Here is a 27690-nt window from a genome sequence, read left to right as displayed (position 1 = left end):
CATGTTTGTTGCACCATTATTCGCAAACAAGAACTAAGAGATGGAAGCACCCCAAAGGCCTATCAACAAATGAATAGAGAAACTATACAAGGGAACATTATGCAACAATGAAAAACAACAAAGAAGTCATGAAACTACATATCATAGATGAGTCTAGAGGACATTATGATGAGTGAAATAATTCAGCCACAAAAGGAAAAATATTATATAAAACTGGTGTTGTTGTTAAGTGCCATCGAGTCAGAGGTGACTCATAGCGACCCTATGAATAAAAGACCTGGGCACCGGTATAACTTTCGTCCTTTCTCCAGGTTCATAGAGTTTCCATGGGCAAGCTATTACAGAAGTGGATGCCACTCCTGCTTCCAAGCTTGTTTTAATAGGGGAGCTCCACCAAACACTGTCCACCACGGGTAACCATTCTCGCATTTGACACATCAGTGTCACAGTGTTCAGCTTTACAGCAACCACAAGTTATCTCTGTACAGCAAGTGGGCATACTAGGGTTATATGGCCTAGAAGAATGTTTCACCAAAAACAAGTAAAGGCAGGCCTTACTCTAAGACCCAGGGCTGCCCACCTACTCTTTAGAAAGGCAAAGAAAACAGTAACACACAAGGAAAAGTACCCCAGAAATTTTCCTTGCCTGACTGCCACCAAGAGGAGCCGCCATTGAGACGCCAGCCATCCCACCAGTTAGGCAGCTGACTTCCAGAGTGGAGCTGTATAAGACTACTGTTATAAAAATCGAATGGTTATGGGTGGGGAAAGGGATGCAGGGAAAGCAAGAAAAGAATGAATAGGTAATGAATACTGCATTGGAATAGATGAAGGGACAATCAATCTAAAATGAATGGATGATCAGACCTTATGTGTATTGCAATTGACAATATGGAACAGACAAGCAGAACCTTATGTGTATTGCAATTGACAATATGGAACAGACAAGCAGAACGGATGGACGGCAGAGAAGTGAAAAAAGACTAAGGGCATGTTGTTAGAAGGGGCCAGTCTATGGAAAAAGATACCATGCTTATAAAGTTGGATAGTCAGATAAAGAGAGCAAGATCCTCAACAAGTTGGAATGATGCAGTGACTTTAACAATGTTTGTTGTTAGGTGCTGTCAAGTCAAGTAACCCTCGTAGCAACCCTATGGGCAAATGATGTGAATCCTGTCCTATTCTGTGACATATTCACACTTCCTAACACAGTAGAACCCATTGCTGCACTCACTGTGTCAATCGACCTGGTTGAGGGTGTTCCTCTCTTTCACCAACCCTTCCCCTGATGATGAAGGAGACCCTATTTGGAAAAGTGGAGGTTTAAGAAATGGTGAATAACTTTAACAATGAGTTTGAGCATATACATGAGGATAAGGCAGGATTCAGATCCCTTGTTCACAGGGTCCCTATAACTGGTTGTTGTTTGTTGTTATGTGTGCCATTGAGTCACCTGCAACTCACAGCGACTCTATGTATGACAACGATAAAACCTGCTCTATCTTGTGCCAATCTCACTCTCTGACACACCTACCCCAATCACCTGTCACTGAATCAATCCACTTCATAGAAGGTCTTCTTCTCCTGTGCTGCCCCTTCCTCCTCCCAAGCATGATGTCCTTCTCCAAGGATTGATCCCGCCTTGCAATATGTCCAAAGTATGTCAGATGAAGCTTCATAATTCTTGCTTCCAAGGAGCATCCTGGTTTAACCCACTCTAGGATGAACCTGTTCATTTTCCTAGCAGTCCATGGTATATTCAACACTATTCTCCAACACCACAGCTCAGAGGCATTGGTCAGCTCAATAACATCTAACAATAGTAATAACAACAAAAAGGAACGATTTACACACAGATAGAAACAATGAATGGTTGAAGGGAAAGGAGAGGGGGGAAAGGGAAACAGATTAGCCCATGGATGGATAGGGTGAAGGAAAAGAGTCATACAGAATGGTTTCCATTAGATGTTTTGCATAATGACATATGCGATTGTAATTAATGGAATGAAACAAAATATATATGTGATGAATTAAATCTAATTTAAAAATCAAAGGAAAGCACTTGTCCAGGAATAAAGCTCAGATGGTAGAAAAGGCAGTCAGGAAATGAGGAGAAATATTGCATTGGGAAGTCTGCAGTTAGAGACCCCTCCAAATTCTTAAGGAGTTCTCATCACTGGGTCAATCGGCAGCACCATATTAGATGGAGAAGAGATTGAGGTTTTTAACAATTACAGCTTGTTAGGATCCACAATCAACACTCTTAACACCAGCAGTCAGGAAGTCAAAGGATAAATTGCACTGGGAAAATCTGCTGTTATGGACCTCTCCAGAGTGCTGAAGAGCAACGCTATTAGTCTAGATACAAAGGTGCACCTAATCCTGATTATTGTCTTCTTAATTACTTGTTATGCTTCAGAGAGTTGGACAATGACTAAGGATGACAGAAGAAGAATAGATGGATGTCTTTGAGTTGTGGTTCTGGAGAAGATTCTTAAACATACCATGGACTGCCAAGAAAAATAGGTCTGTTTTGGAGAGTGTGAAGACAAGACTTTCCTTCGAAGCTAGGATTTTGAAGCTCCATCTCACTTACTTTTGGCATGTGGCCAGGAGAGATAGGTCCTTGGAGAAAGACATCATGTTCGGAAGGGTGGATGGACAGCATAGAAGATAGAGACCCAGGATGAGATCGATTGATACAGTAACTGGGGTGATGGCGGTTGGTATATCAGAGTTAGTGAGTGAGACTGGCTCAGGACAGGGAAGGATTCAGAGCTGCTGTACATACGGTCACTATATATCATAAGAGATTCAATGGCATATAAAATCAGTAGCATAAATATGACAGGTTTGGAAGAAGAAGTGGCATCCACTTCCTAAATAACCTGCCTCTGGAAACTCTATGAACTTTGATAAATTTCGATAGTTGAAGAGGGGCTCGAGGTCTTTTGTTCATAGGGTTGCTATGAGTCGTGTTCAACTCGAAGGCAATCAACAACAACAACAATAACAATAATGCCAGTTTGAGGACTAAGGTGCATCTGATTCAGGTTCATCTGATTCAGGTTCATCTGATTCAGGTTATGGTTTTTCTTGGAGCTGGGCAATGGATAGCGATGACAGAAGAAGAATTGATGCCTTTGAGCTGTGATGTTGAAGAAGAGCACTGAACATCCCACTGACTGACAAATAAATCTATCTTGGAGAGGGTGCAGCTGAAGTGCTCTTCAGAAGCAAGAATGACGAGACTTCACACACTTTAAGCATGTTTGGAGGGGGACACGACGCTTGGAAGAGTCGAGGGAGGGAGAACACGAGAAACATCCTCAACCAGGTGGATTAACACGGGGACTGCTGCAATGGGCTAGTGTGTGTTAGGAAGTGTGAAGACAATACAGGATAGAACAGTCACTATGAGTCGTACTCAAGTCTATGGCACCTAACAGTAACAACGACAGCAATGGAATATCATGGCTGTAGTTAGGTGCCATTGAGTCCATTTCAGCTGCTGTTGCCCCGTGTGACAGAGCATTTGTGTCCCCATACTGTAATCACTATAGAAGCAGATTGCCTGGTCTCTCTCATGTGGAGCTGGTAGGTGGTTCTGAACTGTCAATGTTCAGTTAGCATTTGAGAGCTTAACAAGTGTACCACCAAGACTCCTTTATGGAATATTATTTAGCCATAAAAGGGGGGAAAATGACGTTCTGATACATGCTGAATGAAGTAAGTCAGATACAAAAGGACACATCTCATGATCCCACTTATATGAAGAATCTGGTATAGGCAAGTGTATAGAGACCTAAGTCTACTAGTGAATACCTGGAGAGGGCTGGAAAAGGTTTTGAAAAACGTAAGGGTCAGGTCCAGGGTCAATGAGTTTTCACTACTAGTGAGGAGAAAGTTTGGAAACCAGCAACAGTGACAGACAGCAGGGCAATGCAGTGAATATATGCAAAGCAACTTTGAAGCAGCAAATGCTTTGGTTATATTCATTCTCTCTTTCTCTCTGACTCTCTCTGTCTCTCTCTCTCTCTCTCTCTCACACACACACACACACACACACACACACACACACACACACACTCCACACCACACAGTTCAGGCAAGACAACTTTCTCCAGTGGCTAATCTCTCCCTTTTTTTTATGTCCAAGAAAGAAAATAAAAACAACACTGCACAATGGGCTTCTGATGAAGACTAAAAAGCCAAAAGTCAACATACTTTATTTTATCTCCGTTGATCTCAGCTCCCACATGTTCAAGCTTCAAAAGGTAAGATTAGATATCATTAAGCCGCCCAGAGCAGCACTGATTTAAAAACCCTCCAGTTTGACAGCACCCAGGAGGCCAGAGGCCCTTATTAATCTCCTAGATATCAGTTTGATCTCAGCCTGCCAGGAGCCAGATTGCCTGATTCCCAATTCCGGGCACACCCTTCCAGTCCCAGGTTCGTGCAAGAGGTCACTGAGCCTGCCAGTAACTGTGCCATTGCACTGCCCGTCTCTGTGTTGGACTTTCTTTAGGGATGGGGCAAAAGGAAGGCAGAAGGACTCAAAGGGTTTCAAACTGACAGTTGTGTGGGGAATCAGAAACAACGTGCCACTTTTCCCGCCCCGTGGCGATGAAATATGTAAGCGATCCAAGAAGGTTGTTTTGAGCCTCCCTCAAAAAACTAGCTCCTTCCTTTCTGCCCTGCCTCCTTGCCTCATTTTCCAAGCCAGCACTTCACCTCCTCCAGGTATCCTGCAAGAAGGTGTGCATGAGCAGGTGGGGAACTACATTCACCCTGGGCCGGGGACAACAGGAGGCCCTGCAGCCAAAGTAGGGCATGAGACTATGGTGGGGGCTGAGACAACACTGGAGGTGGGGGTTCCCCTTGGGTCTGGACGGTCTTTGTTGTTAATGCTATCAGCCACCTCTGACTCACAGTTACCTAAGACCCAGAACGGCTGCTGCCCAGGCGTGCGCTGGTTCCGTGATTGGCTGCAAGTCCGACCATCTCCAGACCTTTCTAGTTTGTCTTCGTTTTGAAGCAGCACTGGAATGGATTCAACACCACAGTCACACACGAGCCTCCACTGAGAGAGGTGAATGTGCAGGAGGGGCACTTGGCAATTGAACCCTGTCTCCTGCATTACAGGTGAGAATTCACCTCTGAACACAGACCTAATCCCCCTTTCCTTTGGCCAGACAATCCGCTCACCGTGTCTGTGCACTTTTGGAATCATTTATGAAATTATTTCACTGGATATATCTTTTCCCCCCTAGAGTTGGACAACCTCCTGGGTATAAGTAAGAAATCAGCTTGATAAGGAGGTACCTTTTCTAAGATTAAGGTACCTGTTCACTGTCTATAGACATTTTGTAAAGGTGATGGCTTTGCTAGTTGTTAGTTGCTCAGTCCTGTACCATATTCATGATCTCTGCATCTAAAATTAGATGGGTAATTTCCTCCCATGTGACTTACTGCCTCTGAAAACCTGCTGGAGGGTTGGCTATGAGACAGTTCTGACTTGGCAGCCCCCAACAACGAAAAGAACAACACCACATTTTAAGCGTCTTCTAAACAAGGAGGCTTATCTTCCAGCACAGAATCAGAAAATGTTCTCTTATGATTCATAAGATTTACATTGATTAATTTTCAGAAATAGATTGCCAGGTCTTTCCTCCTCATCCACATCCATCTGAAAACTCTACTGAAACATGCTCACCAAGAGGGACCCTACTGGTATGTGAAATAGTGAGGGCACAGTTCCCAGCACCACGTCTACACATAAGCCATCACAACACGACAAGCCAACAGACAGGTGGCTCTTTGTTACCATATGGGCAGCAAATGACCATGGGGAGAGAATAGAGTTAGAAGCTCATATTGAAGATTTCCGTCATTCTGGATCTGTCTTCATGTGTTTTCTTAACTCTGTATTATTGCCTTAATATTTTTCTTTAAATTGACTCACTTAGAAACTTAAATGAATTTATCATAAAAAAGAATCTTTATTTCACTTCCATAAATAGAAAACCAATATTCCTTGCCTGAAATAGAAGGCAGAAATAAATACAATTAAATTCCTGGCTTCCAGTCTGCCCAGAGGCTGTTTTTATCTGGAAAAGCAGCTTGCTTTTAAAAGGCTCCTCTAGACTTGCCTGCCAATGCCCCAGAGGCCTCACCCTCAATTCAGAGGAGTTTAGAGTTAGGTGCAGGCTGAGTGTACCTGTAAAACTCACTAAAAAATCCAGAAAACTCCAAGTAGTTGTTGCCATGACTACCAACTAATGAAGTGGGGTCATTTGCTGTGTGAACGGTCACATCACAACCGAGCTCATGGGAGTTGGGGGCAGGGTAGGTGGACTTGAACGACACAGCTGAGGAAGTCTTTGCTGACCTGCTTCTCTAGAAACTTCTTAAGGTCTGGCTCTTCAGCCTTGGGTCATGGTTGTTTTGATACAGATGTAACGAAATCTCCTTACACTCATTTAATAAATCAATGCAGCTCTGATTAAGGTTTCTCCTAGCCTCACCTGGTTCCTCAGGCTTCATCTGGGTTAAGGCCAATGGAAAACAAGCAGGTTACCATGTGACTGATGAACTGTCTCTCTCAGCTGCAGAGTAGGAAGTGACTCATAGCTGACCCTCCAGTGGGTTTTAGAGGCTGTAAATCACAGAGGAGGAGACTGCCCGATTTTTCACATGGAGCCACTGGTGGATTTGAACTTTGGGTTAGCAGCACAACTCCCTGGAAACTACCCAGCCAGAACACCCTGATGGAGCTCCTGGCACTCAGGAAAATGAAGCTTCTCACTCACTCATGCTCATGTCATCAAGTGAGAACTGGCCCTTAGCTAATCTCCTAGTAGGTTTTCAGAGGCTGTAAATGGCATGAGAAGAGATTGCCCATCTTTTCCCTTATTGTTGCTGTTGTTGTTTTGTTTCTTTGAGCTGATTAGGACTCCATAGGAACAACAGCTGTTACCTTTGCCCTGTCCTGAGCCAACCTCACCATCTCTGACATACCTGACACATTGCCAGAGACACACTATGTCAATATACCTCATCCAGCGTCTTCTTCTCCGGCACTGTCCCTCCACCCTTCCGAGCATAATGTCCTCCTCCAAGAACTGGCCCCTCCTGACAGCATGCTTCAAAATCCTCATCTCCAAGGAGCACCCGGATTTCACCTTCTCCAGGACAAACCTGTTTGTTCTCTTTGCAGTCTATGGTATGTTCTCTTTTCCAGCACAACTCAAAGGTATCAATTCTTCTTCTGTCATCCTTAGTCACTGTCCAGCTCTCAAATGCATAACAAACAATTGAGAAGATCATGGCCTGGATCAGGCACACCTTAGTGTCTTGACTGACATCTTTGCGTTTTAGCACTCTGGAATAGTCCTTGGCAACAGATTTTCCCAAGGCAACTTATCTTTTGATTCCCAACTGCTGGTGCAAAGGGTGTTGATTGTGAACCTGCGCAAAATGAAATATCATTAACAACCTCAATATTTTCCTCCATTTATCATGATGCTGCCTATTAGCCTGGTGGTAAAAATCTCTGTTTTCTTGATGGTGAGACACAATCCATATTGAAGGTTGCAGTCAGTCCTTGATCTTCTGCAGCAAATACTTCAAGTTCTCCTCAGTTTTGGTGCACAAGGTTGTGCCATCTTGTTTCAGTTTACTTGTGTGAAATGTTGTTGTTTGTTGCTATGTGCCGTCGAGTCGCCTGCGACTCATAGTGACCCTATGTACAACAGCCCTAAACTCCGCTCTGTCCTGTGCCAATCGCACTGTCTCTGACACTCCCATCCCAATTATCCCAGTCACTGAATCAATCCACGTCATAGAGGGCCTTCCTCTCCTGCGCCGTCCCTCTACCCTCCCAAGCATGATGTCCCTCTCTAAGGACCGGTCTCTCCTCACTACATGTCCAAAGTAAGTTAGACGGAGCCTCAGAATCCTTGCCTCCAAGGAGCCACCCGGTTTAACCCTCTCCAGGACAAATCTATTTGTTTTCCTAGCAGTCCATGGTATTCTCAATACTCTTCTCCAGCACCACAGCTCAAAGGCATTAATTCTCCTTCTATCCTCCTTGGTCATTGTCCAACTCTCTGATGCATAACAGGTGATTGCGAAGACCATGGCCTGTATGTGTGAAATAGTCCATGATAATAATCTGGTGCATGTACAGGCATACAGAAAATGACTGCCAGAATGCTTATTATTAATTTTCCTGACATCCATTTGAAGCCCGCCAAGCCAATTCTGGGTCAAGCTTCACCTGGTATACTTGGCCAACCAGTCTCACCACCTCAGCTGGGGCCCTGCAGGCGGTAGGGAGGACATGACCCTTACCTACAGAGTGTGCATATCATGACCTGGGATCGTGTTCAAAGGCAAATTCTGACTCAGCAGGTCTGGGTCTGGGATTTGGTTTGTGACTCCACATTTCTTTGAAACACAGAGATGCTAGAGTATGCCCTTGCTGCTGGCCAGAGGACCACAGCCAGAGTAGAAGGTACGAGGACAGAGGCCCTCAGCGTGATCCTCCCACCAAAAGTTGTATTGCCTAGAACTTTATATGAATGCAGATTCCCAGGCCCATACCAGACCTTCTGGCTTAGACTGTCCAGGCTGTGACTAATCAATCTGCATATGACAAGCTGCCGAGGACTCTGGCACACATTCGAGCTGGTGAACCATTGCTGGGGCACCTCCTGTCGTCTGGAAGCCACATCATCTGCTCTTTCCTGTTGTCTTTTGGGGATTGTGTGGCATGGGCCTAAAAGGGAAGAGACAGCTGAATCCCAGCTCTACCCAGACAGCAGAAGCCAAATCCCTGGGATCAACATTTGGAACTCACTCTTCTTTTTCAAGTTTACCCTTGAGCAAAACTCACTAAACAAAGGCTATCTCTGAGCAGCTGGGCTGGAGGAGGCATGGTCCCCTGTTTTCAGGCCCCACTCTATGCCTTACATGTGTTTAGGCTCATACAAGGCCTTATGGGACCCCTTACTGAATTTAGAGGAAGCAGGCAGGAGTTGAGCCAACAAGTATTTATTAAATAGCTACCTAAAAAGGTCTGTGTCTGCACTTTGCACAATCCTAAGTCCCAGCTGCTGAGTTTTTGAACTACCTCCAGGTGGATCCAAACACCGTCATAACAGAGTGATGGTTGTTTTCTAACTCTCTATGTCCGTTAATTTTTTTATCTCAATTCCCTCCCCATCATGCTTTTGCCCACTATATTATTTTTTTAATTATAAAAACTAATTTCCACATTACTGTGTTCAACTCACATTGGGCTCTTAAAATAAGCCAACATGTACTGAACATATGCCAAACCCTCCTTTTGCTACATTGAGTTGTGTTTTATTTAATCCCTGAGACATTGTAGACTGGATATTATTAACCCCATTATAGAGATTAGGTGACTGAGGCTAAGAGAGGTGACGTCACTTGCTGGAAGCCCGCAGGTACTAAGCGTTTCTGTGGAGACCAGGGCTGCAGCCCTCCAGTGTTGTGGCCCCCAGTCATTCTGAAGTGTGCAGTGAGGTCAGCTGTCTTTGGAAAGAGCTGGTTGCCTAATCAGAGAGGGGAGAGGGATGCTCAGACTACCAGCTGGGAGAGACTGATGCTGGAAATTCAAATGAATTGTGCTGGCACTTTGGTGCGGTTAGAGCTTGGGTTGGAAGCCTTGGTAGCACAACGGTTAAGTCCTCAGTTGCTAATCAAAAGGTTAGAAGTTCAAGTTCACCCAGGGATTTGGCAGGACAATGAGCCGGCAATCTGTTTGTACACAGATTACTGCCAAGAAAACCCTATGGCAGGAGTGCTGCTCTGACACAGGGGTTCACATGGAGTTGCTGTGACTTGGAATTGACTGGGTGGTACACATGGGTGGTGTCAAAGAAAAACAAGTGCACCAGATAGCTGTAGTTGTTAGGTGTTATCACGCCATCTAAAACTCATCCTAGTGACCCTATGAACAATAGATCTGAACCCTGCCTTATCCTGCAGCTGTCCCCATGATTTCTGTCATGTTCAAGCCCACTGTGGTAATTTCTGTGTCAATCCATTTCATTGGGGGTCTTTCTTTCTCTGATACTCCACGATTCCCACAATAATGTGTCTCTCTCTAAGGATTGACTCCTCCTTAAAACATGCCCAACGTAAGTCAAAGTTATATCCACCATCTTTCCCTGTAAGGGACACTCTGGCTGCAATTCCTTCAAGACAAATTTATTTGTTCTTTTGGCAGTGCATGGGTTATTCAATATTCTTTGCCAATGTTGTTATCGCTGCTGTTATGTGCCATCAAGTCACCTGCAATTCATAGTGACCCTGTGCACATTAGCTCTGAACCCCGCCTTATTCTGAGCTAATCTCATTGTCTCTGACAGACCTAATCCCATTGCTCCAGTCACTGAGTCAATCCATCTTATCTTGGGCCTTCCTCTCCTGCATTGTCCCTCCACCCTTCCAAGCATAATATCCCTCTCCAAGGACTGGTCACTCCTGGCCACATGCCCAAAGTATGTGAGATGGATCCTCAAAATCCTTGCCTCTAGGAAGCAAACTGATTTTCACCAATACAATTCAAAGACATATCTTCTTTTTATGTTCTTCCTTATTTAACTTTCAGATGCACAGGAAACAAGTGAAAATACCATCGCTTTAGATCAGGCAGGAGTTCTGGTGGCTTAATGTAAGAAGCTGTGCTGTAATTCCAAAGACACACAGTTCAAACCCATCAGCTGCTCCATGAGAGAAGGATGGGCAATCTCCTCCCAGGTGATTTACTGCCTCTGAAAACCTGTTGGAGGGTCAGCTGTGGGACGGTTCAGACTTGAGGGCACACAACAACAATCAGAGGGCACACTTCAGCTTTTAAACCGGCATCCCTGCTTGTTACCACTTTGGAGACACTGGTCGGTGGCATAAAGGAATGCTAACAGGGAGGGAAGGAACTTGGCCTGGCAATGGGAAGTGTGAAGCTAATGCCCAGGCCACTGTAACAAAGAACTGAGAGCTTTCAAAAAAAGAAGGTAAAAGGACTTGATCACTGGGATGGGTTTTACTGGTATTTCAGTTGGAATTTGCTTTGCTTAGAAAGTTTTCCCATTTTATGATAAGGTCATTTGGAGCAGGGAAGACCCAGGGAAAAGCAGAGGGGAGAAAGGTAAGCACTGACATGGAGGTAGGTTGTGGGATAAAGAGGCAGGCCTATTCTAAAGCTGTTTCAACAGGCTAAATCTTTAAGTCCATCTCATAAGTTGTCAGGAACATATTAATATACTGATGGCATACTAATTCTGTATTGGCGGCTCTCCCAACCTAAAGGTCATGTGTCTCTGGTGCTTTCAATCTACGACCTCCTGGAGGAGCTTCTGGGGGAGATCCTGGGGGAAAGATGGGCAGTCTCCTCTCATTAAGAGTTACAGCCTCAGTAACCCCAAGCAAGGTCAGCCATGTATCAGAACCAACTCCACTCTGACACACAGTGAGTGAGTCCTTAAGAGAAATCTGTGAACATGCTCAGCTTGCAGGCTCAAGTCCACCCAGAAACACTTGTGAAGAACTGTCTATCTGCTTCCCAAATTTCAGCCAGGGAAATTCCCACCATTTCCTTCTGAAACTCCTGCACTCAGCTGTTTACCGTAAACTCTTTTTGCAACACACAAAGGAGCTTGGGTGAAACACAACGTTGTCCCTGGGCTGGGTTGGCAGGCCTGGGAAGGGGAATCTTGGCTGCCTTGTCATCCTGCACTGGCCCATCAGCGGGGCTCTGGAAGGCCATTGTTAGCATGCACCAATGACCGAGGGCTCCGTATCCAGGCCAGGGGGGCTTGCCCTGCTTCTCTTGGGAGCAAAATGTTTTGATTAGGGTGGTTTGAGCATCACTTATAGCCAATTCTCAAATTTCAGGAACCTCAGCAGTAAAGAAGGAAAGACTTGCCTGTTTATAGGAGAGCAACAAGCAAAAAGTATCACCCTGTCAATTGGCCAGTGTGTTTTCTCCATGCATCGTATGCCCTCTACCTTCATTATTTAAGCTATGTTGGCATTCACTGAGAAGGAAGGTGTGAGTTAACACTGGTATCACTCATCCAAGAGCAGCTAATATTCTTGTCCTTGAAACTGGAGATGGGGACCCAATGATAAGGACCCGCTTTTCTGGTCAGAGACCAGCTGCTGTTGGCAACCTGCTCAAGTGTGATGCCCAGCGATGATGCCATCATCACTGTGTGAGGGAGGATAGGTGATGAGACTCTATTTCCTCCTCAATGATGTTATTTCTTTTAATGAAAATACACACAGCAAAATGTACATCAATTAAACAATTCCTTCCAATAGACACAATTCAGTGGCATTGCTTACACACTTCAAGTTGGGCAACCCGTTATCTTTTTGCAAACTCTTCATCTACTGCTAATACAGGGAGCCATGGTTTAGTGGTAAGGAGTTGTGCTGCCAATACAAAGGTACACGGTTCAAATCTACCAACTGCTCTATAGGAAAATGATGGGCAATCTCCTCCCATGCAGTTTACTGCCTCTGAAAACCCACTAGAGGGTCAGATTTGGGTTGTTTCTGACTCTGTGTTACATAAATAACAAAATATTAAAAAACAACAACTAATATAAATTCATTGCCTCCTAAGCTTCTCTTCTACCCTTTTGAGTTGGTTAATTGGATCACATACAGAGAATTCTTTAAAAGCACATCATGCTCAAAGCAACATTCCTTACTAGGTAAGCTAATTCATTGCTTGATGTAGAGGTGACTCTGGGGAGGGTATATTCAGTTTAAGGTTTAAAAATGATCTCAGGACAATAGTTTGGGGGGATTATCTAGCCATAGTGACTAGAGAAAGTCTCGAGTCTATCAGAATTTTAAATTCTGTTCAACATACTCCTTCCTTTAGACCAGGTTTCTTCTACAGGACCTTTGAGTAAAACATTCAGTAACAGTAGCCAATCACATATCTCTGTGGAAGAAAAACAGGCAGTCTCCTTATGAACGGACGATAAACAGCCTCTGAAAACCCATGGGAAGGTCAGCTCTGAATTAGTTCCGACTCAATGGTATGTAACAACTTCTGACTCCTGATTCTTTTTCTTCTGCAATGAGCATTTTCCATAATCCCAAAAGTTTTCATCAACCTTTAAAAAGCCAGAACGAAAACAAAGACAATGGAAAAATAGTCCAGCGTGGTACAGAAAATTGGGTGAAAGTAGGAGGCCTAATATAGAAGGTGAGATGAATGAGAGGCAGGCAGGTCATTTCAGCAGAAACAAGTCGCTAAGAGCATCTCTGGTCCGTGGAGTCGGGCAAACTTGGGTAGAACCCTAGCTCCTCATTATGAGTGGTGTGACCTGAGGAAAGTACTGGAACTTCTCTGGATCGCCTTTTCCTTGTCCGCAAAGGCATGAACAGAGTGATTCTGTTGGCACAGGAACACACACACACACACACACACACACACACACACACGTGTGTGCTCACGCCAAGTGCCACTGAGTCAATGCTGACTTCTGATGGTCCATGTGTGTCAGAGAACAGCATTCGTCAATAAGGTTTTCAGTATTGACATTTCTGAAGTAGAACAGCAGAATTTTCTTTCAGGGTGTCTGGATGGACTCAAACTATCAACCTTTTGGTTAGCAGCAGGCACAAACTTCCAGCATAAAGACAGGTACCCTGGGCAAGGAGTGAGCTGCCCCTTCCCTCCTCACCCTTCCTGGGAGAAACTGCTTCCAGGTCTTAATCACCCGTATTGTTTTGTCTTCTCTCAGAGCATCTCTTTCACTGGTAAAGAGATGGTAAAAACAAATGCTGTACTCCAGAGCCTTTGTGCAGAGTCAATGGGGGTTCTGCCCAGGAGAGAGGTGGAGAGGGGCAGGGCAACACAATCAGCGTCCTCACTCTCCTATCCTGCAGCCAGATGTGAGGGAGCTGGTCACTCACAATGGTACTGATCTTTCTGGCTGCCACAGCCCATTAGAGACTCAGTGCTAACCTGAGGTCCCTGATGGTCTCCTTCAGGCAGTTCTAGTGGTTTCAGGTTAAGGAGTTACCTGCTAACCCAAAGGTACATGGTTCAAATTCACCAGCTGCTCATTGAGAGAAATATGGGAAATCTTCCCCATTAACTGCCTCTGAAAACCTGCTGGAGGGTCAGTTCTGGAGAGTCGGTTCTGACTGGCTGGCACAACAAGGCCCAGTTGCTTTCAAGTTTCCCTTTCCCACAAACCTCATCTCTTGAAAAAACAGCATGCATGCTTTCCAACCAGATGCCCACTAGTACAGTATATATGGAAAGTGCTCTTTGTTCCATGGAACAAAATGACCTAGGTTCAAATCCCATCTCTGCAACTTACTAGCTGTGCCTCTTTGGTGGAATTCTCTCACTTCCTATACGTCTCTGTTTATTCCTTTCTAAAATGGAGCAAATAACAGCTTAGGTCTCCTAGGATTATGGAGAGAATTGCAAGTGATAACACAGCCTGAGTGCCCATATTACTGTTTGGCACGCAGTGAATATGTAAAACAACCTGACTAAGCTGTTACGGTTACTCCCTGTTGGCACGTGCAATGTCTCCTGAGGTGATTTCTCCAGTTTCCCCGGCGGTCCTACACTTCAGTGTTCTGGATTTCAAGGAACAGTAGCATATCTCCAAAGATGTGGTTCAGACTTGGGGAGTCATAAGTCATTTCAAAAGAGCCCTACAGCTGCCATCTACACTCACTCTCACAACCTTCTTTTCCAGAAAACAAAGGACAGCATAAAGCAACCAAAATAAAAAAGAAATAGACGAGTTCTCAAGCCAATGGCAAGCTGACACTCACATATCTAATTAATAGAACTGTCTAAGTGAACATAACTAACAAAACTACAGGGAGCTCTGGTGGCCTGGTGGTAAGGAGCTGCGTTGCCGTACCAAAGACACTCGGTTGGAATCTACCAGCTGCTCCATGGGCGAAGCATGGGCAACCTCCTCCCCTGCGATTTACTGCCTCTGAAAACCCACTGAAGGCTATGGGTTGGCTCCAACTCAAGGGTACACAACCACAACTGAACTAATGTAACTGTCAGGGTTCTGTCGTAAACCCTCTCTCCTCTTTTTTTTATTTGGATCCTTATCCACCTGCCAAGTGAGCAGCATTTGGGAACTATGACCAATTTAGTGGTCATTCAACTTCCATTGACTACAAGGTTCAAAGTTAAGAAACTGGAGCTGCAAGCAGGAAAAAGGGGCCAATAAGCAGAGTGCAGGGCTAAAACACAAACACATGCTGGCCCAGGAAGGCCTCTTCACACAGAGCAGCCTGAGGAATCACCGTCTTCCAGGACCTGCGGTTCAGGGCTCTGCTCTGCTGCAGTCCACCGAGCTGCTGCTGCTGCTGGGGCCACTTCTGCCAGCCAGTGTGAGGCCCAGATACATGTCCGGTAGGGGCCACTGCTCTCCCCAGCTGGAGCACTCTACGCCACCGCCAAGCCTGTGACAGCTGAAGCTGAGAAAAGGCCAGGACAAATAGGTCCCATCAGGACACTGTGCTGCTTCCTAACCCAGTGATGGACTGCAGGAGACCGGGGAGAATTTAAAACCAGCCCAGCTGCCACCCTGGAGTGTGACTAATCGCAACACTTAAGGACAAGTTTCAGCACTGAGAGATGGCAGGTCAGCCCCAGACTCTGGGTCACAGGGAACTTGTTGATCTCTGGGCTGCAGATGGCAGGGCTGCCCCACCCCTCAACCCAGGGCACCTCCCTGGGAGGTGGCCTTGCCCCACCCTGTGCGGCGAGACAGCCCCTGGACTCATCCACAGATGATGGCCAAGCCCCCTCCCCTAGGCATTCTCCCTCCACTTCTCTTGTTCATTTGTCTGGAGGCAGCTTTGAGATTTGAGGCTCCCATGGGTCTGTGCAGTTACCGTTCCTGAATTGACTCATCAGGATTTACTGGCTTGATCAGAGCTTAGGTTCCTATGTAGTACAAACAGTTCTCACTTGACTACCAACTGAAAGACTGGAAGTTCAAATCTGCCCACAACTGTAGCAGAAGAAAAAAAAAGCCTGGCAGTATCATCTTAAGATTCCGGCCAAGAGAATCCTGTGAACATACTCACTTGAACTTACTAACACTTACTAATGTGATTGCCCGATATCAGAATTGACTTCATGGCAAAGGGTTTGGTTTGGTTTGGGTAGAAGGATTGGGAAAAAGAAAATATTTTGTCTCACATTTTGTACTTTCTTTATACCTCAAATGCAAATCCTGGCATCCTTTAGGGTAACTGAAAAGGTCCTGGTGGCACAGTCCACTGTAAGTTGTGTTGTTAACCCAGACTTCTCTGGAGGTTTGAATCCAGTAGCAGCTCCTAGAGAATGATGGGCAATCGCCTCCTGTGTGATGTATAGCCTTGCAAACCCCCTGGAGGGTCAGCTACATCAGAACCTGATGGCAGTGACTGAGTGCTAGGGTGACCAGCACTTGGAACGGAGCACCTAGTCCCAAATTCCTCTTTTGCTCTCTAGGTCAGTGTGAAAGCTCTTTGGTGACAAAGATAGAGCCGACACTTCCTCTCCTGGCAGGAGGGAGGGGGCTGGGTGCAGCTGCAGAGGCACTGCTGGCCAGAGTTGGGGACTCTGGGAGGAAATAAAACGTTGGGCAGGACTTTGGGATCCAGGCTTTGCAATTTTGCATTCTCTCTGAATTAGGGCAGAATTTTGGGATCCCAGGCTTTGCAATTTTGCTTCTTTTCTGCTGTTGTTGCTATGCACTGTCAAGCCAGAACTGACTCATAGCTAACCCTCCAGCAGGTTTTCAGAGGCAGCAAACAATGCAGAAGAAGACTGTCCATCTTTCTCCTCCAGAGCAGCTGATGGATTCAAACTACATACCTTTGGATTAGCATCACAACTCCTTACCACTAAGCTACTAGAGTTCCCTTTTCTCTGTACTGTTGAGTACGTTAGTGTCAGAACTGACCCAATGCTGACCCTCAAGCGGGTTTTCAGAGGCAGTTTATCACATTGGAGGAGGTTGCCCATACTTCTCCCACAGAGCAGCTGGTAGCCTCGAACTGTGAGCCTTCAGGATTGCAGAGCAGCGACTTTCCACTAGGCCACCAGTGCTCCCTTTTCTCTGTACTGTTGTTGTGTTGTTCAGTGCCGTCAAGTCCTTGGCGACTCATAGCGACCCTATGAACAAAAGTCCTCGACACCTGTGTGACTTTCATCCTCTCTCCAGGTTCATAGGGTTTCCGGAGGCAAGCTATTATGGAAGAGGATGCCACTCCTACACTAGCAGTGGGCAAATATACTACCTGGCCCTCCTCTTTTACAAACTAAAGAAAGGCTGTCACTCCCACAGTATGTCACCAACCATCCTGAGAGTACGTGTAACGTCCCAGGGAGATGGTATGTTTCACTGTGCCCTCTGTGCTGGATCCCTGGGAAGAGCAGCAGCTTTCCTGATCAAGTGGGGGGTGTTGATTGTCAGTGTAACAAATACTTTCCAGGTGGCTCATGCTGTACTGCTGACCAAAAAGCTGGGAGTTCGAACCCACCCAGCAGTGCCACAAAAAGAAGCCCTGGCAATTCGTTTTCGTACAAGTTACTGCCATGAAAACCTACAGGGCTCAAGCCTAACATGTGTCGTCTGCACGAACGGGAACTGACTCGACAGTCATGCATTTAGATGCCTTTTGAGGGAGTGTGCCCTAAGACCTAGCTTTGTCATATACAAGGCCCACATTTTGCACATTCAACAGATCATGAATTTCATAAACCTGTTATTACCACTAAACAGATTTTGACTCATGGTGATCCGTGTGTGTTAGAGTAAAATTACGATCCATAGGGTTTCCAAAGGCTGAGTTTTGAAAATAGATCCATCAGCAGATCTTTCTTCTGAAATGTGTCTCTCTGGGTGGACTTGAACTTTCAAGCTTTCAGCTCACAACCAAGCACATTAACTTCTGCACCACCTAGGGACACAGACTTCAGATACTAAACCTTATATAGAGTCAGCACCAGGGGCTTGGCATAGGGATAATGAAATTATAATTTATCAATAACTTTTCAATGACCTGCGGTATGAAGATGACACAACCTTGCTTGCTAAAAGTTAGGAGGACTTGAAGCACTTGTGGTGGATCAAGGAATGCAGCCATTGCATTTCAATGTTGAGAAAACAAAGATTCTGACCACTGGACCGATGGGTAGCATCATGATGGATGGAGAGGAGATTGAAATTGTCAACAATTTCATCTTGCTTGGAACCACAATTAACACCCTTGGTACCAACAGTCAGGAAATAAAGAGACACTTTTCACTGGGAAAATCCTTTCTAAATTATTGAAGAGCAATGATGTCAGTTTGAGGACTAAGGTGTGTCTGGTTCAGGCCATAGTCTTACCAATCACTTGCTATGCATCTGAGAGCTGGACAATAGAGATAATGGAAGAATTTTTTATTATTTTGAGCTGTGATGTTGGAGAAGAGCACTGAATATCCCATGGACGGCCAAAAGAATGAACAAATATATCTTGGAGATGGTGCAACCAGAGTGCTACTTGGAGGCAAGAATGATGAGGGCTTTTCTTCATATAGTTTGGGCATGTTTCTAGGTGGGGCTGTTTCTTTGAGAGGGACATGACTCAGCAAAAAAGAGGAAGACCCTCAACCAGGTGGGCTGATGCAGTGACTGCTGCAATGGACTCTTACGTGTCAGGAACTATGAGGATGGCACAGGATAGAACAGGGTTCAGATCTTTTGTTTATAAGGTCACTGTGAGTCACACGGGACTTGATGGCATCTAACAACAATAACTTATAATTATAGAATTCATCTCCACAGGACTTTGCTGGGCAGAATATTGCAGGTGTAAGAAGGCAGGACAACTAATCCAGTCTGTCAGAGGAGGAGAATGCTTTGTACAGAGGCGACAGCAGATTATGGCTTCTCAGGAGGAGCAAGAGTAGCCAGCAGCATTAGGGATGGGGACAGAGATAACAGTGTGTGCAGAAGGATGTTCTAGTCAGAGAACACAGTGTGTGCAAAGGCACTGAGGTACGAAATTACAGTGCATTCTGGGAATTGAGATCAGAGAGCAATTTCAAATTTCTAAATCCCTGTGTATGAGAATAGGAAATAAGAGGCTTTTTAGCAGAGGCAGAGGCCAGAATTTGTATTGTCTTACATTCTATGCTTTTAGCCAAATGCTTTTAGCATAGCATTTCTAGAAGTCCATGCTGTCGGAGAAATATAATTCGTGATTTACAGCAGTCTCAATTTCCAAAACCTAAACAATTTTCAAAACTAGCAACCTTGATTCACAGGAGGAAAAGGGATCCTGAGTGGGTGAATGGTCTCTATGAGGAAGATCTATTTACAATTTAAACACGCTGATAGAAAGAGTTGGCAATGTGGACTTACAGCAAATAAGTTAAATCCAGACCTTTTTTCCTTTCTATTTTGTTCTTGAGTGAAAGAAATCAGAACTGAGAAAAAGAATTCTATTTCCTCCCTCCAAAAGTTATAACCCCTTGAACAACCATGCGTGTACCTGACAGAATGCCTGGACTGCGGCTGCTCAAGTCACCTTCGCACCCGCTTGGACCCACCTGCTCCAGGTGCGTTATAGTACCTGCCGCAGCTCACAACTCTGTTGTTTTGTAAGCAATTTTTAAGTCAGGCCTCCACTCACAGTGACTCCACAGAGAATAGAAGGTTTTTTGTCATTCCCATCATCAGTTTTGGAGAGGACCTTTGTGAGCCATGGGGTTTTCACTGTCTGCTTTTTTGAAGCTTTTCTTCCTAGTCTGTCTTTGGCTGGAGGTTTTACTGAAATCTCATTAACATCACAACAATGAGAATGCCTCTACTGACAGCAGTGGCTGCATATGAGAAGCACTGGGTAACAATCAAAGCTGCGTCTCCTGCATGGAATAAGAGAATCCTACCACTGCCTTGCCACTCTCTCCCTGCTGACGGATTACAGATACCCCCTCTTTGTCTCTTACTCTTGCAGATAAGAGCTGATATTTGGCTGGGATGCACCGGAAACACTGGCAATAGCTTGATGGCTAGCATAGGTCTGAGAGGTCAGATGTCCATTCTAACAGTTTGGTGCACACATGAACGATGGGCTGTTAAATATTCATACTATCACTCCAATCATGCCCAATTCATTTGGAAGCTCCATTCAGTTGACATCTGAACCAGGTTTGCAAATGAGTACATTCCCTCCTTGGAAGCTTTTATTCCAAGCTCTGTTTCACCACGAGTCTAGGATACTCATGCCCAGAGCTCCTTGACATGCCAAGAGCTAAAGCTATTCTGTCACTGAGTACCACACTGAGCTGTGTGCAGCAGGGCAACATTTTAGAGAGACAGGCCCTGAAATAGCTCTCTCCTCTTTTTCATTGGCCTTCTCTTTCTAACCCACTAATTCCTGACCACGCTCTTAGGCAAAGGGAGCTCTGAGTCTTCAGAAGAGACATAGGACATGAGGTAGAAGGGCCAGTCCTAAGACTTCTTTCACAGGATCATTACTCAGAGGGCTGGACAGTCTTCCATGGTTCTCAAATGCTTGGGTTTGGCCTCTTGTAGAACTGGGTCAAGTGCTTGCTTTCTCCCCTAGCAAGTTACACCACTTCTCTGTGCCTCAGCTTCTTTATTGATAAAGTGGAGATAGTAATAGTACCTAAAGTAGAAAGTTTTGTGAAGAATTAATACTTTAAGACAGTTAACACAAGTGTCTGCTACCTAGAACTCAATGCATAAGAGTTCTCAGTGCCATCTGTAGGTAAATGATGGGTTGTCCTAGGACAGACTACTTGTGCTAATATCTATAAAGCACCTGGAATAGACCCTGGCTCATGGCAAATGCTTAACAGATGCTAATGATCACCAGCATCTTGACCACTATTATCATCATCACAATGACTATTGCAATTATTGCTGTCACCTTCTCCATAGGTAGCATTGAATAGCTCCTTTGACCACAGGAACTCCCTCTTGGGCCAGGGCACTGGGTTATGTGTGAGGAGGTTTGTGCAGTCCTTCCCTGTCCTGGGTGTGCCAGGGTGTGCTCCAGATCTTGCCTTTCAGACTCAAAGCTCCTTAAAAAAGTCCCCATTAGTGTCAAGTTAATTCTGATTCACAGCAACCTTACAGGGCTGATCAGAAGTGCCTCATAGAGTTTATAGTTTCCTATAATCTTTACAGGAGCAGACTGCCATCTCTTTCTCCCATGGAGTAATTTGTGAGTTCAAACCACTGACCTTTTGGTTAGTAACTGAGCTCTTAATCAGTGTGCAACCAGGACTCCTCAGCAAAGCTTCCTAATCCATTTAATGAGATGATCTGTGTAGGGGAAGCCCCTCATGGACCCCTACTGTGCTCTTTTCTCAGCCTTTTCCAAGGATGCTATGTGATGGACAATCATCCAACAGTGTTTATTGGGGATGTCACATGCCAGGTTTTGGGGTTCTATAGGGGAAAAGGAAGCCACGCTCTGTGCTCTCAATGAAGTTATAGTCAAGATCAGAGACAAGACCAGTGGATAACCAGGAAAAGATTTTCCTTTATAAACTGGTCTCCAAAACTCAGCCCTATCTGAATCAATGTTGTTAGGTGCCATCTAGCCAACTACCACTCACAGACACCTCAGGAACAATGGATCTGAACCCTGTCCTATCTGCAGCCATCCCCATCCTCTCTGATACACTTACACTATGTCAATCCACTTCATTGAGACTCTTCCTCTCTATTGCTGACTTTCCACCTTTTTAAGTACAATGTCCTTCTCCAAGGACTGGTCCCTCTAACACACCCAAATATGTGTGAGATGCAGCTTCACCATCTTCACCTCCAAGGAGCACCCTGGCTGCACTTTTTCAAGACATACTTGTCGGTTCTCTTGACAGTCCATGGTATATACAAGACTCTTCTCCAACACCACAACTCAAAGTCATCAATTCTCCTTCTGTCATCCTTCATCAATGTCCAACTTTGAGATGCATAACGAGTAATTGAAAAGATCATGGCTTGGATCAGACAGAACTTTGTCTTTATACTTCTATAATTGCTCCTTAACACCTTGGAGAGGTCCTTGAGAGCAGATGTACCCAACGCAATGTCTTTGGATTTCTTGATCACTGGTGCAAAGGGTATGATTGTTGAGCCAAGCAAGATGAAATCATTGACAACTATAATCTTCTCTCCATCTATCATGATATTGTTTACTGACACAGTGGTGAGAATTTCTGTCTTCTTGATGTTTAGATGTAATCCATATTGAAGGCCATAGCTGTAGTGGCAGTAGTTGTGCTAATAATTCAAAGGTTTTAATCCACTAGCTTCTCCATAGGAGAAAGGTGAGCAGTCTCCTCCTGTGTCATTTACAGCCTCTGAAAATCTTCTGGAAGGACAGCTGTGAGTCAGTTCTGATTCTAGAACAATGAGTGTGAATCATTTCTGAATTGTTGTTGTGAACCATCAAGTTGGAACTGACCCATGGCTGATCCTCCAGCAGGTTTTCAGATGCACTTTAATCTCATAAGAGGAGATTACTCATCTTTCTCCCAAGAAGCAGCTGGTGGATTCGAACTGCGTGCCTTCTAGGTTGATGTGGGGTTGTTTTATCAGGAGCCCCATTCAGTCTCTGCATTGGCTCTTTGGCTGCTGGGCACTTGGGGTACTTTGCGGGGAACTCATCCTTCCACATTTCTTTCTCCCTTGGGCAGCACTTCTGGGAGCCAGTGAATGAGAAACGGAACTTGGTAAAGAATCACTTAGTAAGAAAAGAGACTGTGTGCAACTCTCTCAGAAAAAAGCCTCATTGTTAAAAGTGCTTCCCCTCACACACATGTTACAGGATTACACACTCAGGCAGGACAGGACTGCTGAGGACACCTCAGAGGTCTGCTTTTACAGGAAAAGTGAATCTCAGACACTGCTCCTCCAGGTGGTGCGTAAGTAATCTTCTTCGCCCATTCACTCGTCATTCCTAATTCATGGAAATAATGTTTCATATGAAACCCCTAATCTTTCCTTCCTCTTTTCTCTTTTCCGGTCTCATTCCACGTTTCCTTCTTCCTTCTCTCTAAAAGATCACAGCTCCCACTGTTGGTTGCCTCCCAGAACTACCCATTACTTTCCAGGACCATTGTTTTCTCCAGGAACAGACTCAACTTAAATTCAACTCATTTCCCCTGGGTCAAAAGTTGACCCTCCAGCAGGTTTTTAGAGGCTGTAAGAAGCATGAGAGGAGACTGGCTATCTTTCTCCTATGAAGCAGAGCAGCTGGTGAATTCAGACTGCCTACCTTTGAACTGGCACCACACTCCTTATCTACTAGGCCACCAGAGTTCCCTGGTGGCTAATTCATAATCCTCTCTGGCAGAGTCCAAGATCAAGTTGGAGAAGGGTGGGCAGCAGCTGGTACAATAGCATCATGAACCGAGTAGGATTGGAAGTCTCTGGGAAGCTCCAGCTTCTGATACCCCCCTATACCCACCTGCTTCCATGCATTTACTTGTTCTGAGTGAGTCTCAGCTGCTCAGAATTGAGGTGGTCTCAGTATTAATTCAGTGATAGTGCAAACAAATACGAGATTGTTGGGATATCCTTCTCTGCCCCAGGTCTTCCCACCCCAATCATAGTGAATCCCAGGTTTGCCTTCATTCCCTTGGGTTAACTGTATGGGAGGGGGCAGATCATGGGTGGGGCTGGAGCTCTGGTCAGACTCACGATGGGTCTCAGGTCTGGGTCAGGACCAGTCAAGCTAGGGGGGTTACTGTGAGGTCAAGGCTTATCAAATCAAAGGACTATGTTACAGAAGGGAACACATTTGACCAGTTTGCTACTTTCCCCAAGGTCAGCCCTTGCAGCACTAGGGGCAGAATAAACGAAATAGGAACTCATGAATTCAACAGGTTTCAGAGGGCACATCTACAGCAGAAGAACCCTGTAGGAGATGTCTGTCTGTCTGTCTCTCCCTCTCCCTCTGCCTTTCCCTCTCTCTTTACTTCACTACTGTGGTGGAGATTTTGAACAACGGAAAGGTTACAATCTGTTGTACATAAGGTCAACAGCTTATCTATTTAAGATATATCTACATATAGATCTATACAGATCCATATAGATCTCTATATCTATATATCTGGTGGCCTAGTGGTAAGAAGCTGCGCTGAAAACCCATATGTGCACAGTTGGAGACCATCAGCTGCTCTGTGGGATTGGGATGGATAATCTCCTCCCAGGCGATTAACTGTCTCTGAAAACCCAATGGAGGGTCAGCTATGGGTTGGTTCCGACTCTATAATACACAACAATAGCAACAGCAACAGTATATATAAACAAGTCAAATGTATTCTCCTCTCTGGAGCTTATTCCTTGATAGCTTGTTGAAACCACTGATGTGGGCAGCAGCGGTTTGTTAATGTATTTCACAGGAAGTGCAGCAAAGTGATTTCCTGATTGCATTTTAAAAATTAAAAGTTCTTGGCACAGAGGAGGCATTCAGTACAAGTTCCATGAATGGATGAACTAGAGGATGCATGAATGAGCGCTGTTTTGACAGCAGCTGCCCATCCTTCCCCATCACACAGGCAAAAGTCAGAAAGTGTTCCACCAGAACAAGTGGAAACTCCTCTAGGGGAAAAGTGTGTGTGTGTGTGTGTGTGTGTTGTGTATGGGGGAGTGTGTACGGAGGAGGGTGTGTGTGGTGGTATGTGTGATGTATGTTAGGGGTGTGTGTGGTGTGCAGTGTATGGGTGTGTGTGTGGTGGTCTGTGTGTGGTGTGTATGGTCTGTGTGTATGTGTGTTGAGGTGTGTGTGCTTGTGTGGGGGGGTGTGTGGTTTGTATTGGGGTATAAGTGTGTAGGTGTGTCTGTGGGATGTACGTGAAGTGTGTATGTGTATGGTGTGTGTGTGGTATGTGTGTTGGGATGTGGTATATGGGGGGGCTTGGGGTGTGTGTGTGCACGCATGGTGTGTGTATGTGGTGTGTGTTGGGGAGTGTTTGTGTGGGGTGTGTGCATGTGTGGTGTTTGTGCAGTGTGTGTGCGGTGTGTGGCATGTAATTGTGTGTGTGGTGTGTGGTGCGTGTGTACGTGTGTGTGCGTGCATGGCATGTGTGTGTGGGGTGTGGTGCGTGTGTACGTGTGTGTGCATGGCGTGTGTGTGGTGCGTGTGTGCGTGTGCATGGTGTGTGTGTGGTGTGTGGTGCGCGTGTGCATGTGCATGGTGTGTGTGTGTGTGTGGTATGTGTTGGTGTGTGGTGTGGGGGTGTGTGTGCATGGTGTGTGTGTGTGGTATGTGTTGGTGTGTGTGCATGGCATGTGTGTGTTGGGTGTGGTATGTGTGCTCTGTGTGTGTGGTGCGTGTGCATGGTGTGTGTGTGGTGTGTGTTGGGGAGTGTTTGTGTGTGGTGTATGTGCATGTGTGGTGTATGTGCATGTGTGGTGTGTAATTGTGTATGTACATGGTGTGTGTGGTGTGTGTTGGGGTATGGTGTGGGTGTGTGTGCATGGTGTATGTGTGCATGGTGTGGCATGTGCAGTGTGTGTGGTGTGTGTTAGGGTGTGTGTGATATGTGGTGTGTGTGCATGGGGTGTGTGTTGGGGTGTGTGAAGTGTGTGTTGGAGTGTGTGGGGTATGGGGTGTGTGTTGGGGTATGTGGTGTGTGTGCGGTATGTGTTGGGGTGTGTGGGGTGTGTACTGGGGTGTGTGGGGTGTGTGTGCGGTGTGTGTTGGGGTGTGCGGTGTGTGGTGTGTGTGTGCAGTGTGTGTGCGGTGTGTGTTGTGTGTATTGGGTGTGTGTGTGTAGTGTGTGTTAGGGTGTGTGGTGTGTGTGCATGGGGGTTGTGTAGTATGTGGTGAGTGTGTGCGGTGTGTGTGGTGTGTGTGGTGTGTGTGCGGTGTGTGTTGGGAGTGTGTGTGGTGTGTTTGAGCATGCATATGGGCTGTCCTCCGATGGCTTCTTCCTTACTCCCAAGGCTTAACTTGCCAGAGTTCCTTTCCCACTTGCGCTTTTGAAGCGAACAGGAGAGCAGCATATTTCTCACCTCCATGTGGGAGCTGGTGGCGCATCATCTATTAACTGCCTAGCATTTGGGAAAGTTTTCGAGCTCGTGCGGACGGGGAGGAGGGGGCGTAGCAAGGGGCATTCTGGGAGGGTACCAGGGAGAAGGGATTCTGGGGTTGTGGAGGTGAGTTGGCGTGAATAGGCCTTGGCATCTCCCATTTGAAGGACCAAACGGCTTAAAGGTTCTTCAGCTCGTGGTGACACTGAAACGTTAAATGGGACAAAGGATCAGCTCTGGTGCTGCAGGTCTAGTAGAGGGAGCCTGGTGCAGCAACAGACAAAGAAGACTTGTGCACTCTGCAACCTCACTGGCCTCTGGCTTGGATCCCGCGGCTCCCTGAGGGACCAGCAGAATCTGGCAGTGTCCCCACCCACTTACAGCCCTTTGGTAGTTCTCTGTGGTGCAGCTAAATGGCCAGGCTTGTGGGACAGGAAGGTGGCTGCTGTTTAGCGCTTAAGAGCCTAGACCTCCAGTACCGGGTACAGGTGCGTCCAGTACCTCAAGTGCGCGAGGCTGGAAGCCCCTGGACAGAGCAGAGGCTCTAGGACCTGCCTCACCTCTAGCCACGGGCTAGGGTGCCAAGGCAGGTCCTCCTGGCGAGGTCAAGGGAAAAACAAGGGTGAGACCCCGTGCTGTGCCTCAGAAGCCCACCAAGCAGCGGTATGGACTTCTCCGAAACGAAACGTCTCAGTCCAGAGGTTGCTAGGGAGAATGGGTGGCACGGTGGCGGGGCAGGGCTGATTAAGCATCCAAAGAAGGCGAGGATACAGGGTCTCAGCCCCGCCCCTCGCGCCCCGCCTCTAGCAATACCAGGCAGCACCCCAAGCCAGGCTCCAGGGCAGGGGGAGGCGTGTGTGCATGTCTGTGTGTGTGCGCGCGTGGAAGGGACACCCTTCTTCTCCTGGAACCAATGCAGAGTCCCTGTCCTCCGCTCCAGCCCGGGGATCCCCTCCCTCGCGCAGAGATGGACGCACGCCCCCTGCCCACTTTGCCAAGGCGAGAAAGCGGCCGAGCTGGAGACAAAGAAACTCCTGCCTCCTCCACTCTCAGCCCCTCCGGCCGCCCCCGACACTCCCGGCGCCCTCCCTGGACCTCACTGACACTGCGCGAGGACCAGTCGAGGAAGGGGGCCCGGTGGGCGAGTCTGCTCCCTGGCGCGGGTCAGCCGGGGGCTGTGTTGCCCCTCGCTAGCGGACACCCCATGGAGACCGCACCCCCACCCTACGTCCCCAAACTGTCCCGGACCCCTTGCATGGACACCCCACCAAACCGTCCTCCACCTCCCCAGGGAAGCGACAGAGGGGCGCGGCTCACACAAAGCAGGGGCGGGGTGCGGGTCGGAAGGGGGCGAGATCCCGCCAGCCCCAACCGCGGGGCCCGGGCGCAGCTATTTACCCTATTTCTTCTTCGATCTCTGAGATGTCTGCGAAGATGAGGAAGACTACTAGCAGCGTGAGCGCGGCCAGCATCCAGCTCCGGAACTGCAGCTGCATGGTGGGATCGCGCCCGCCAGGACCTGCGCGGGTCGGCGCGAGCAGCGGGCTGGAGGGCGCGGCGGGCGGGTGCCGGCGGGGCGCACACC

At 46.5% G+C, this 27690-nt stretch overlaps 1 protein-coding gene across 2 annotated transcripts in view; it reads right to left on the bottom strand.

Annotated features, from left to right (window-relative positions):
• ST8SIA2 (ST8 alpha-N-acetyl-neuraminide alpha-2,8-sialyltransferase 2) overlaps positions 1-27673 on the bottom strand; it is a 119041-nt gene extending 91368 nt beyond the window's left edge. Inside the window, exon 1 of one of the 2 annotated variants that reach the window (XM_006885191.1) lies at positions 27504-27673. In XM_006885191.1, the coding sequence (XP_006885253.1) occupies positions 27504-27601 (98 nt within the window). In that variant the 5' untranslated portion in view covers positions 27602-27673. The remainder of the gene's footprint in view (positions 1-27503) is intronic. The other variant, XM_006885192.1, reaches the window with a different exon arrangement.
• Positions 27674-27690: the final 17 nt, after the last annotated feature.

Source organism: Elephantulus edwardii, unplaced genomic scaffold (genome assembly GCF_000299155.1).
Source record: "Elephantulus edwardii isolate Elephantulus edwardi_28Jun2011 unplaced genomic scaffold, EleEdw1.0 scaffold00041, whole genome shotgun sequence".
Classification (NCBI taxonomy): domain Eukaryota; kingdom Metazoa; phylum Chordata; class Mammalia; order Macroscelidea; family Macroscelididae; genus Elephantulus; species Elephantulus edwardii.
Note: the sequence above shows the minus strand (reverse complement) of the source record. Positions and strands in the feature narration are given on the sequence as shown.